The following is a 12,287-nucleotide window of genomic DNA, read 5'->3' as shown; positions in this document are numbered from 1 at the left end:
AAATTTTGTGTGTCAGACACATATTAAGAACTCTAGAAAATGAATAAGAGGATAAGTGGTCAAAAGGGTATTTTTATTTATTTATTTATTTTATATTTTATTTATTTGACAGAGAGAAATCACAACTAGGCGGAGAGGCAGGCAGAGAGAGAGGAGGAAGCAGGCTCCCTGCGGAGCAGAGAGCCCGATGTGGGGCTCGATCCCAGGACTCTGGGATCATGACCTGAGCCGAAGGCAGAGGCTTTAACCCACTGAGCCACCCAGGCACCCCAAAAGGGTATTTTTAAAGTAATAATTCCCACAGCAACATATGGGATGAATAGATTCAAGATAGAGAGAGACAGATAGATCAAGTAGACGTCTACAGCAAAATCTAGGCTTCCACTGAATGGGCCCACCAGCCTGAGGGACTAAGAGTGAGTAGAAGTTCCATGGACGGTAATCAGGAAGATGAGAAGAAAAGCAATCTGTGCAGGGCAGGGAGGGGAGCAGTGGTTTTGGTATCAGACATACTGAATCTACTTTCAGAGGGGCAGACTGTCAAAGATACAGGACTGGGGCACACAGCTAATGGGAAAGGAAAGCAACCTATCAGAGTACTTAAACAGTATCACACTTTCTTAGGTATTTCACTCACGGAACTGGAATTTAAATTTCATTCACCCACACATTAGTGATAGGCAAGGAAAAAGACTCCCAGAGTTTGGTTAGATCATGGCTCTACCATTTCTAGCTACAAAGACCTTAGGGCAATTTACTTACCATCTTTGTACACCTAAGTTTTGTCATCTAAAAAATGAGGAAGTAAAAATGTCTCCCTCAAAGAGTTGGGATAAATGATATAATACATAAAAAGCAAATAGTATGATGCCTAAAATATAATAAAAACTCAATAAATGTATCGAGTGGAAAAACCAGAGAACTTAACAACTTGCGCTAGTGATGGTCTACATTAAGGGATAAAGGATAAAGATACTTAAAAGATAGGGGGGCACTTAGGTGGCTCAGTCTGTTAGATGTCTGACCCTTGGTTTCAGCTCAGATCATGATCTCAGGGTCACAAGATCAAGCCCCGTGTCAGGCTCCACACACAGCACAGAGTCTGCCTGCGAGTCTCTCTTTCCTTCTCCCTCGGCCCCTCCCCAGCTTGCCCACACATGCACTCACTCTCTCTCTCTCTGTCTCTAAATAAATAAATAAATGTCTTTAAAAAAAAAAAGATGCTTAAAAGAAGGAGGGGTATTTAGGGAAATGGGAAAAACCTTGAAAACACAATGTAATGGAAATCATGGGGCTAAGAGCTTCAAAGAAGTAGTTAATTAAGCCAATGTGAGCATAGACGAACGAACCATTTCGCCCTGGTTGTTCTTCATGTAAAAAGCAAATCTGGATCACACTACATACCCAAAGTTGGTCATCCATGCCCGGTGGGTTCTTTTTGATAAAAGCACCATAGTAAGTAGCAATATTCCGGTGATGAGAATATTTCTTCAACATGTTAATTTCTTGTTTGATTTCCTCCTCTTCATCCTGTATTAGAATAAAAATATTCTGTCATGAAAATCTGTTGTCCTTAGTTGGATTCTGTTTTTTTATCACCATCCATATCAACCATGTAATAAATTCTTTCTTAAGTTTTTTCTTAAAAACTGAGCCTGGGTGGCTCAGTCATTAAGCATCTGCCTTTGGCTGGGGTCATGATCCCAGGGTCTTAGGATTGAGCCCCACTGTGGGCTCCCTGTTCAGCAGAGAGCCTACTTCTCCCTCTCCCACTCCCCCTGCTTGTGTTCCCTCGCTCGCAGTGTGTTTGTCAAATAAATAAATAAATATATTTTTTTTCTTCTGTGGTTGTAAACACATATAATTATTATATAACTGACTTCCTCTCTTGACTACAAGGAAAAAAATTACAAGACAACAAACTGGCAATCTAACAGGGTCTTCTCTTTGTATAGCAAACAGGCATAGCATACAACATGCTAGAAAAAGAAATTGCATCCTTTGACCTGGAAAAGATCAAGGTAGACAGACTATTGAGATAAAATTCACTCTCGGCTTCCAGGAACTATGTCCACTGAGTACCTACCACTGATCATATCTGGTAGAGGAAAGATTGGGGAAAGGAAAAAAAAAATACAGTCTCTGAGATTTAAAATTTGTTAGGTTCATTTTCTTTGAAGCCTACTTTTATTGAAGTAACTGACTGAAGATGATGAAAGTCAGATGGGAAAGGGAGCGAGGGTAGTTCCCTAGATCTGAGGAAGTTCACAAAACAGGAGTACTCATCTCACTTTTAGGAAACTAAACATAAAAAGAAAGGGGGAATGTGGTAGTGCCATGGATGTGAAAAGAGCTAACTCTCCTACAGACTAAGTTTCCTGATATTCAGGTCTCATTCATTCTGAATTTCAATTTGGAGTCCATCACCTTAGGCCACTTTAGGGAGCCCTAGCATTACTGTTGGAGCACGCATGTGCTCTCCCATAATTTGATTTTGATACATACACATTAGTTGGACCGTAAACCAGTATTTTATTTCGGAGATTGGTGGAAAAAAATTCCATCCCAGGAGAGTTGTTTTAGATGCAGAGGTAGCAACAGTGATCTCTGCATGTAGATTGCTATACTACCTTTACTGGAAAGGCTGCCCATGCTGGGTCCCTGTCTGTCCCCTTCCATCTTGGGCTGCTCAGCCTCACTTCAGTGTCTACGGTGTCATGCCCTTCTGTGGTCTTCCATGGAATCTTCTTCCCCTTCCTCATCTTCACATAATTTTTACTCATTATTCCTACTGACTTTATATGACCTCCTTAGGATGTCTTCCCTAATTATCTCAGGCCATGTCAAGGTCCCACCTCACCCCCCATCGCTTTATCTTATCTACCCCCTACACTTCACACTTGCACCGTATTGGTCTTGGTACGGAGATATGTCATAATTGCTCTTTTACTTGACTCTCTTCTCCATGGATTATAAGTCCTCCTCTGCCTTCAGATCTCTGTTCCAGAGTCCCTTCCCCAGCAAAGCTCCAGGATCTGTCTCAGTTTGAGCCTCGTGGATCATCACATGTCTCTCCCTTTGTGGCACCTTTCCACACTTATCCCTCTGACCATTTGATCAAACTCTCTCTTCCCCATCAGTCGATAATAACTGTAAACACAGGAACGGTGCCTGATTTTGCTCTTTGTAACACGCCCCGCACCAGGCAAAGAGCCTGTGAGAAAACATGAATAAAAGAATGAACACCTGCAAAAGGCGAGCTGCTTACAGCAGCGTTAGTGGGGCTTGAAAGGAAATGGTAAGAATGAGATGAGAAGAATGGTGAAATGCTGACATTTCCTGACCATGCAAAAATAAGTTTCAGCGAGAAACAATAGAGATTTGCCAACCTAGGAGAATGAAACATGTTACATGTCACATGGGTTAACAAAATTGAAGACTAGGTGATCTCAAAATAGAATGTACAACTGGGGCGCTGAGCTGAGGAGAAGCATGTGGCCCTCACAGTGAGGAGGGGGGAGTTGAGGAGGGAAGGGATGGCACACTGCTGATCACCGGGTTTTTTCCTGCAACTATCAGAACCTACCTATGCCTTTGCCATTGGCCTGGGGAGGGACTGACTTTCACAGATCTTCCACTTGGCAAGGGGTCCCTAGCACACCTCAGATGTCTTACTGTGGTGCATGGTGAGGTATTTTAAACCTACCATGTGGGGCCAAATTATTGTGGACAAATGCAGGATGTGAGCGGTACTTTGGGGAAGCCTAAACAGAACGGGAGAAAACAGACCTGAGGGTTTCTGTGGGCAGCCTGGTATTGACAGCTGCTTCCATTAAAGAGGCAACTACATGAGGCAATAAAACATACCTCTGTCTCCCCCAGCAGCCTGCCGGTCTCACCTTCAGTCATTCTTAGCAACAAGTTGGTTCTACAAGCATTGCTGCCGGTCTCCTAGGTTCTCAAGAGGATGGAGGGTAATGTGGGAGAATGCACTGGGTGGGGAGTGCAGTGTCTTAGCAAAAGTTTACTGTACTATTAAGAAAATAAGAATTTATGAAACAGTTAAATAACAGTATAATTCAATATATATTTAAATCCAAAATAAATAGTATTGGAGAACAGAATGAAGGCAGCAGCTCTCTATCACTTTGCAAAGGTAAACTGAGGCAATATGAAAATGAAGAAAGCATAGGCAGAGTCAGAAAAATGAGGGTGGGTAGGTGGGGTGTATGTTCTCTTTGGGCTCCATGATCTTAGGAAAGTAACCTATCTTTTACAATGTCAGTTTTCTCTTCTATAATTAGATAGAGATTTTATAATAGAATTTTATTATAAGCCCCAGTCTTTTGTGATATTTGAATGAGGCATGTGAAAGTTATTAAGTGTAATACAAAATAAACATTACTTTTAATCTTGTCAACCAAAAATAAAAAAATAACAACAGGGGGTGGGAGGTTGGGGGAACCAGGTGGTGGGTAATAGGGAGGGCACGTATTGCATGGAGCACTGGGTGTTGTACAAAAACAATGAATACTGTTACACTGAAAAAAATAAATTAATTAAAAGTTCAAAAAAAAAATAACAACAGTGGAAGAGCAGGAATGGAGATATCTTGAATTTTAGTTTAAATTGCATGGTTTCCAAACACAATTACGGAACCACTGTGGGTCATTGCTATGTAGCTCCAGCATAGAACCTTGATCTTGATCTTGTAAGTGGGCATGCATTTTATTGGGCTACTGTTTATCCCAATTTCTAGTCTAGGGCAGTGGTGGCAGCAAGTTAGCAATATTGACAGGGACACACTTACTAGTAACTACAAGAACTTATTTATCCACTGGACAAGCAGTCTACCCTCTCACAACATGGCTATTGAAAAGCACGAGTTACAATGCTTTCAAAAAGACAAAGACAACAACAGAGGCTAGAGTTAGATTACAAAGTTCTAAGAGAAGGATGTCTTCTGTTTTGTAAATGGATTATTATGTCTTGAGAATTAAGCAAAAGGATCAAGCCCACCAGGAAATAAACGACCTCTGGGTCATAATGAAAAACAAAATAATGGTACCAAATTGTCACAAATTTTAAAAGGGACTAGTTTTAATAAGCCAAGTCTGGTAAACAGGAAGAACCATTACTTCAGTCATAAATCTACTCCAAGTCGATACATTACGTATCCTCAGACATTGCATATGGACTCTCTAAATATCAGCTATGTGAATGAAAATAAGAATATCTATTTAAACCACCTCTCAGGCTTAGAAATTGTCAAGTGTTTATTTAAGCATAGTTTTATTATCAAAATAGACTGTTTCTTTTGCAAGGTCATGGGAATCTATTTATTGCTTAGTATTTGTGGTGGACTTGGATAGGGGAGGGGTGGAAAGGCCATGATGTCTGTCAGCCTCCCTCATGAGGAGATGGGAGTCCATTTCCTCTTCTTGTCTCTGGGCTCGGTCATGTGACTTGCTTTGGCCAATGGGACATTAGCAAATATGACTTAACAGAAGCTGGAAAATTACTTGCGGACTGGGGCTAGCTCTCTCTGATTGCTTGCAGACAAATCTTGTGAGTGAGAAGGCAGGCTTGGCCTCCTGGAGGATGGCAAACCAGGTAAGAAAAAGTGGTTTTCAAAGGCAAAGAAACAGATGCTTCTAGGAGATGCTTTTAAGCCACTGACTACCTCTGATAATACCATAGAATGATATGATACTGTGGTCAGAAAACAGAGCCAAAACCAACCTTATGTAACGTTTGCTATGTACGAGAAACTGTGTATTTAATATGCAAAACAGCTCTATGAAGTAGATGATCAAATGATCCCATATAAGTGAGGAAAATGAATTTCAGAGAGGCTAAGAAATCCCCCAAATTCATTCATACCTTAAATGTTAGAGCTAAGATTCAAAGCGAGATTCATCTGACTCCAAAGCCAGTGCTCTTAATTCTATACTGAAAACTCCTAGACAGAAGACCAGTTACCCATGGTGATAAAGCTGCTAATCATGAAGGAAGTGTCTGGGAGCATTTTAAGCCAGGGATAAAGAGAAACCTGCCTTTGGTCCTCCAATTAAAGAAACTTGTTAGCACACAATAGTACTTGCTTATGAATGACATCAGGGATTTTAAGCTGCATATTTAATACAGGGAATATACTTTAAGCATCTACAATATGCTAGGATTGAAAAATGGAATTAATAAGATACTTAATATTAGTGTGCTCTATGACAAAGAGTTTGCCCAATATTTAGGTCTCGATCCATGGAACAAGAATAAAACTGTGTAATAAAACTATGATAAGTCAAGGGACTGGTCAGTCTGAACTCAGAAGAAAGTACGAGGCGTAGAAATTCATATATGCCACTTGACCCTAGCCATGTGGGCACTGGTTGGAACTGCGGCTGTCGCTCTCCACAGCACCTGCTGGCCTTAGGCCTTAGGCCACTGTTTGTGTTAACTTCCCCATCCTTTTCAACTTCACTGTTGACGGAATAGGACACAGAGCTGAAGACAATTTATTGTTAAAGAATCACAGGCATTAGAATGTGAAGAGATGGGGCACCTGGGTGGCTCAGTGGGTTAAAGCCGCTGCCTTTGGCTCAGGTCATGATCTCAGGGTCCTGGGATCAAGCCCTGCATCAGGCTCTCCGCTCAGCAGGGAGCCTGCTTCCTCCTCTGTCTCTGCCTGCCTCTCTGCCTACTTGTGATCTCTGTTTGTCAAATAAATAAATAAAATCTTTAAAAAAAAAAAAAAGAATGTGAAGAGATGGTTGGCATTTTCTAGGATGTAATTTTAAAATGTTTTAAAATAATTTGTAATTGTGAGATCCCTTCCTCCAGCAGAAGTTTTGTTCAGGATGGCCACAAACAGCATCAACAGAAACTGGACTTTAAAAGTCAGCAGTATTTATTTTTATGAGTTTATGTCACTTATATTATATTATTTATTATTATAAAATTATTATAATATTTATTATCTTATTATAATAATATATTATTATATTATTATATATTATATATTATTATAAATTTTATTATAAATTTATTTTATTATATTATTATAAATATATTTTATTTATCTTATTATAAAATTAATATATTATTATAAAATATCTTATTATAAAATTATTTATTTTTATTATATTATTATATATTATATATATTAATATATATTATATATAAATATATATTTATAATATAATATATTATTATAAATATAAATATAATATAAATATATAATATAAATATATTTAAATAATATAAATAAATATATATAATATATATTATATATATAATATAATATAAATAAATAAATATATATAAATATAAATTAAATAAATATAAATATAATATAAATATATAATAATATAAATATAAATATAAATACATAATATATATAATATATATAATATATAATATATATAAAATATATATAATATAATAAATAAAATTAATCAGTGACAACAAAGAAGCTGCTTTAGTGACTACAAAATTAGAGTTTTTGAAAGCAATACAAAAGTCACATATCAGCTTCAATATCTCATTAATTTTCAGGTTTGTTTTATTTCCAAAGGAGAGAGAAACCTACATTCCTAAGGTCAGTAATTGCAAATTTCTCTTTTTAAAGTGAAGGCTTTGACATGTCAGTGGAAATTCTCACTGAATGAAATTCTACACCCGAATGGAGGAACCTAGCAGTCTAAATGAAGAGGCTGCCATATCCAGCGAGTTTGTTGGCAGATAGCATACAGCTTGAGGTTTGTTTTGTATCACAGTTTATTAAATATGAAAATGCACTAAAAATTAAATGATAATTAAGCATGTATGGATCACCTCGAATTATCTCACAGTGGGGTTCTACACCTATAAATTATACTTTTACAGATCGAAAGAAACAGACCCAGAATGGTTCAAGGAGTCGCCTGAGGCTTAAAAGGACTGGGACTTTGCCATGACCTTCTGCAGGCAGTACCTGGATTTGCTGTGTTGTTAACCTTAAGTGAATGAATGCATCCCATAGATACATAACCACTGACTGCATCCCAGGCGCAATGTTAAATGCTAATAATACAACAATACAACAATGGGCGTCGCAGAGTCAAGCTCTGCCACAGTGAAACTTACAATAGGCTAATGGGGACACAGATGGAAATCAAAGAATGACACAGATGCATGGAGACTTACAAATAGGAGGTATGGGCAACCAATCTAACTAGAGGCATCGGGGGACACATACCAAGACTTTCAAGTTTGAGCTGAATTCTGAAGGCCTTGTGGGGTTTACCCATTTAGGAAGAGAGAAAAACGTGATGTTGTGGACTAAGGAGGGAACTGTTATTCTAGCAGAAAACCAGTGATTGCCAAGGCCCTGTAGCCAGAAGGACTGTGGCATGTAATCTCCTGCAGGGATTGTTGGTACCGCCGAGAGACAAAGGAAAATGTCTACATTTATTTATTACAGTGTCGCTGTAATAATAATAATACACACTAAACACAACACTCTACATATTGCTCTCAAATGCTTTCTTTATCAATAACTCTGCTTACTTCTCACACAAACTTAATGAGACAAGGGGTATTATCTACAAGGCGAGGTTAAGGGATGTGCCCAGGGTATGGAGCCCTGAAGTGTCAAAACTAGGATATCCCCAGATGCAAGTGCCGATCTGCAGGGCTCCTCTTGACCATGAGGCTAAGCTGTTCTCTCCTGCTGGGAAGAGCCGGCCCTCAGAGAAACCACTAACGGGGCCCAATGTGCCTCTTTCTCACACCCAAGCCTCCCCACTGATGACGACTCCCAAGAAAACCATGAATTAAAAGGAAAAAAAAAAATGCTCAAGTAACCCAGAAGTAAATGAGTTCTGCCCCCCGTAGTGTTGTCACTAACTGGCCTAAAGTCAGCCATAAATGAAGTGGCTTATGTCATCCTTAAGCCACCTCTCTGACATGTTGTGCCTGCACGTAGGACAAGCCTCCACATCCAGGCCATCTGCCCAGTGTGCATGCACATATGTGGAGACCCAGGCACACATAAGCCACCAAGCGGGGTATATATAATCCGTAGGCAAGATAGGGGGAGATGCGAAAGTGTGCATGTAGCCAGCAGCTTGGCTTGTCGTTTTTAGAACTCTAGAAGCTTTCCAAGTTCTACGTGCTCTATGCCATACAGAACCGAAGCACTAAATACTTCCCAAAGGTAGAGGGTATTATGGAGACAAAAATAACCTTTCTTTATCTTTGTTAAATGTTCTCATCAGGTACTTTATCAGATGGTCTGTCTGGCAAAGACATCTACCTGAAGAACCACAAAGGAGTCCCAAAGAGGTGTGTTCAGAGGGGTCTCTACAGCGGAGGGCCCAGAATGGGGATTCCCAGGCTCTGTGGAACCCACGGGAGGGTCAGATTCCTGCAGCTGCGAGTGCCCTTCTCTCAGCCCTTCCAACGCAGAGCAAGATCTGAACTCATCCTCGGATCTCACGGAACTGTCCCTTTATCAGGAAACGTGAGCAGCCCAGATAGATACTTTCCTCTTAAATTCTCTCTTAATACTCTCTGCACACTCCTTAAAAGTTCATCAGAACTGAGATCGAGTCAAGATGGCGGAGAAGTAGCAGGCTGAGACTACATCAGGTAGCAGGAGATCAGCTCGATAGCTTATCTAAACATTGCAAACACCTACAAATCCAATGGGAGAGCGAAGAGAAGAAGAACAGCAACTCTAGAAACAGAAAATCAACCACTTTCTGAAAGGTAGGACTGGCGGAGAAGTGAATCTAAAACAATGGGAAGATAGACCGCGGGGGGAGGGGCCGGCTCCCGGCAAGCGGCGGAGGAACGGAGCACAAAATCAGGACTTTTAAAAGTCTGTTCCACTGAGGGACATTGCTCCAGGGGCTAAACCGGGGTGAAGCCCACGCGGAGCCAGCGTGGCCCCAGGCCCCGCAGGGTCACAGAAGGATCGGGGGTGTCGGAGAGCTCGCAGGTATTAGAACGGAGAAGCCGGCTGCAGAGACAGAGCCGAGGACTGAACTCTCAGCTCGGGGTTACCTTGAACTGGTCGCGGGCTGGGTGAGCTCGGAGCGCGGCTAGAGGCTGGGGATATGGGAGTGATTGGGTGCTGTCCTCTGGGGGCGCACTGAGGAGTGGGGCCCCAGGCTCTCGACTCCTCTGGGCCGGAGACTGGGAGGCCGCCATTTTCATTGCCGTCCTCCGGAACTCTACGGAAAGTGTTCAGGGAACAGAAGCTCCCAAAAGCGAACCCGAGCCGATTACTTAGTCTGGCCGCCGGTAAGGGCGGTGCAATCCCGCCTCGGGCAAAGACACTTGAGAGTCACTACAAAAAGCCCCTCCCCCAGAAGATCAACAAAATATTCAGCCAGGACGAAGTTCATCTATCAAGGAGAAAGCAGATTCAATTCCTAAGACAGCAGAGCAATTCCAGAGGAGGAGAAAGCAAAGCACGGAACTCATGGCTTTCTCCCCATGATTCTTTAGTCTTGCGGCTACTTCAATTTTTTTTTCTTTTTTCAATTTTTTTTTCTTTTTTCAATTTTTTTTCTTCTTCTGCTAAATTTTTTAAAACTTTTACCCTTTTCTTTTTTAACATTTTTGACTAGTTCATCTAAATATATATATTTTTTCTTTCTTTTTTATATTTTTTTATTTGTTTTATTTTTTAAATTTTTTTCTTTTTTTTTTTCTTTTTTTTTCAGAACCTGTTTTTATCCCCTTTCTCCCCCCCACAATTTGGGGTCTCTTCTGATTTGGTTACAGCACATTTTTCCGGGGTCTTTGCCACCCTTTTAGTAGTTTATTTGCTCCTTCATATCCTCTTATCTGGACAAAATGACAAGGCGGAAAAAATCACCACAAACAAAAGAACAAGAGACAGTACCGAAGGCTAGGGACCTAATCAACACAGACATGGGTAATATGTCAGATCAAGAGTTCAGAATGACGATTCTGAACATTCTAGCCGGGCTCGAAAAAGGCATGGAAGATATTAGAGAAACCCTCTCTGGAGATATTAAAGCCCTTTCTGGAGAAATTAAAGAACTAAAATCTAACCAAGTTGAAATCAAAAAAGCTATTAATGAGGTGCAATCAAAAATGGAGGCTCTCACTGCTAGGATCAATGAGGCAGAAGAAAGAATTAGTGATATAGAAGACCAAATGACAGAGAATAAGGAAGCCGAGCAAAAGAGGGACAAACAGCTACTGGACCATGGGGGAGAATTCGAGAGGTAAGTGACACCATAAGACGAAACAACATTAGAATAATTGGGATTCCAGAAGAAGAAGAAACACAGAGGGGAGCAGAAGGTCTATTGGAGAGAATCATTGGAGAGAATTTCCCTAATATGGCAAAGGGAACAAGCATCAAAATCCAGGAGATGCAGAGAACCCCCCTCAAAGTCAACAAGAATAGGTCCACACCCCGTCACCTAATAGTAAAATTGACAAGTCTTAGTGACAAAGAGAAAATCCTGAAAGCAGCCCGAGAAAAGAAGTCTGTAACATACAATGGTAAAAATATTAGATTGGCAGCAGACTTATCCACAGAGACCTGGCAGGCCAGAAAGAGCTGGCATGATATATTCAGAGCACTAAACGAGAAAAACATGCAGCCAAGAATACTCTATCCAGCTAGGCTATCATTGAAAATAGAAGGAGAGATCAAAAGCTTCCAGGACAAACAAAAACTGAAAGAATTTGCAAACACCAAACCAGCTCTACAGGAAATATTGAAAGGGGTCCTCTAAGCAAAGAGAGAGCCTAAAAGTAGTAGATCAGAAAGGTACAGAGACAATATACAGTAACAGTCACCTTACAGGCTAATAATGGCACTAAATTCATATCTCTCAATAGTTACCCTGAATGTTAATGGGCTAAATGCCCCAATCAAAAGACACAGGGTATCAGAATGGATAAAAAAACAAAACCCATCAGTATGTTGCCTACAAGAAACTCATTTTAGATGCGAAGACACCTCCAGATTTAAAGTGAGGGGGTGGAAAACAATTTACCATGCTAATGGGCATCAGAAGAAAGCTGGGGTGGCAATCCTTATATCAGATCAATTAGATTTTAAGCCAAAGACTATAATAAGAGATGAGGAAGGACACTATATCCTACTCAAAGGGTCTGTCCAACAAGAAGATCTAACAATTTTAAATATCTATGCCCCTAACGTGGGAGCAGCCAACTATATCAACCAATTAATAACAAAATCAAAGAAACACATCAATAATAATACAATAATAGTAGGGGACTTTAACACTCCCCTC

General features: G+C 40.2%; 1 protein-coding gene across 4 annotated transcripts in view; it reads right to left on the bottom strand.

The window, feature by feature from the left end:
* The window catches only part of TNIK (TRAF2 and NCK interacting kinase), a 396,851-nt gene that overhangs the window by 146,190 nt on the left and 238,374 nt on the right, over positions 1–12,287 (bottom strand). For all 4 annotated transcript variants that reach the window (XM_046001979.1, XM_046001980.1, XM_046001982.1 and 1 more), the window contains exon 4: positions 1,405–1,530. In XM_046001979.1, coding sequence (XP_045857935.1) covers positions 1,405–1,530 — 126 coding nt within the window. The remainder of the gene's footprint in view (positions 1–1,404; positions 1,531–12,287) is intronic.

This window comes from Meles meles, chromosome 4 (assembly GCF_922984935.1).
Source record: "Meles meles chromosome 4, mMelMel3.1 paternal haplotype, whole genome shotgun sequence".
Classification (NCBI taxonomy): Eukaryota; Metazoa; Chordata; class Mammalia; order Carnivora; family Mustelidae; genus Meles; species Meles meles.
This window is presented reverse-complemented; position numbering and strand designations above follow the sequence as displayed.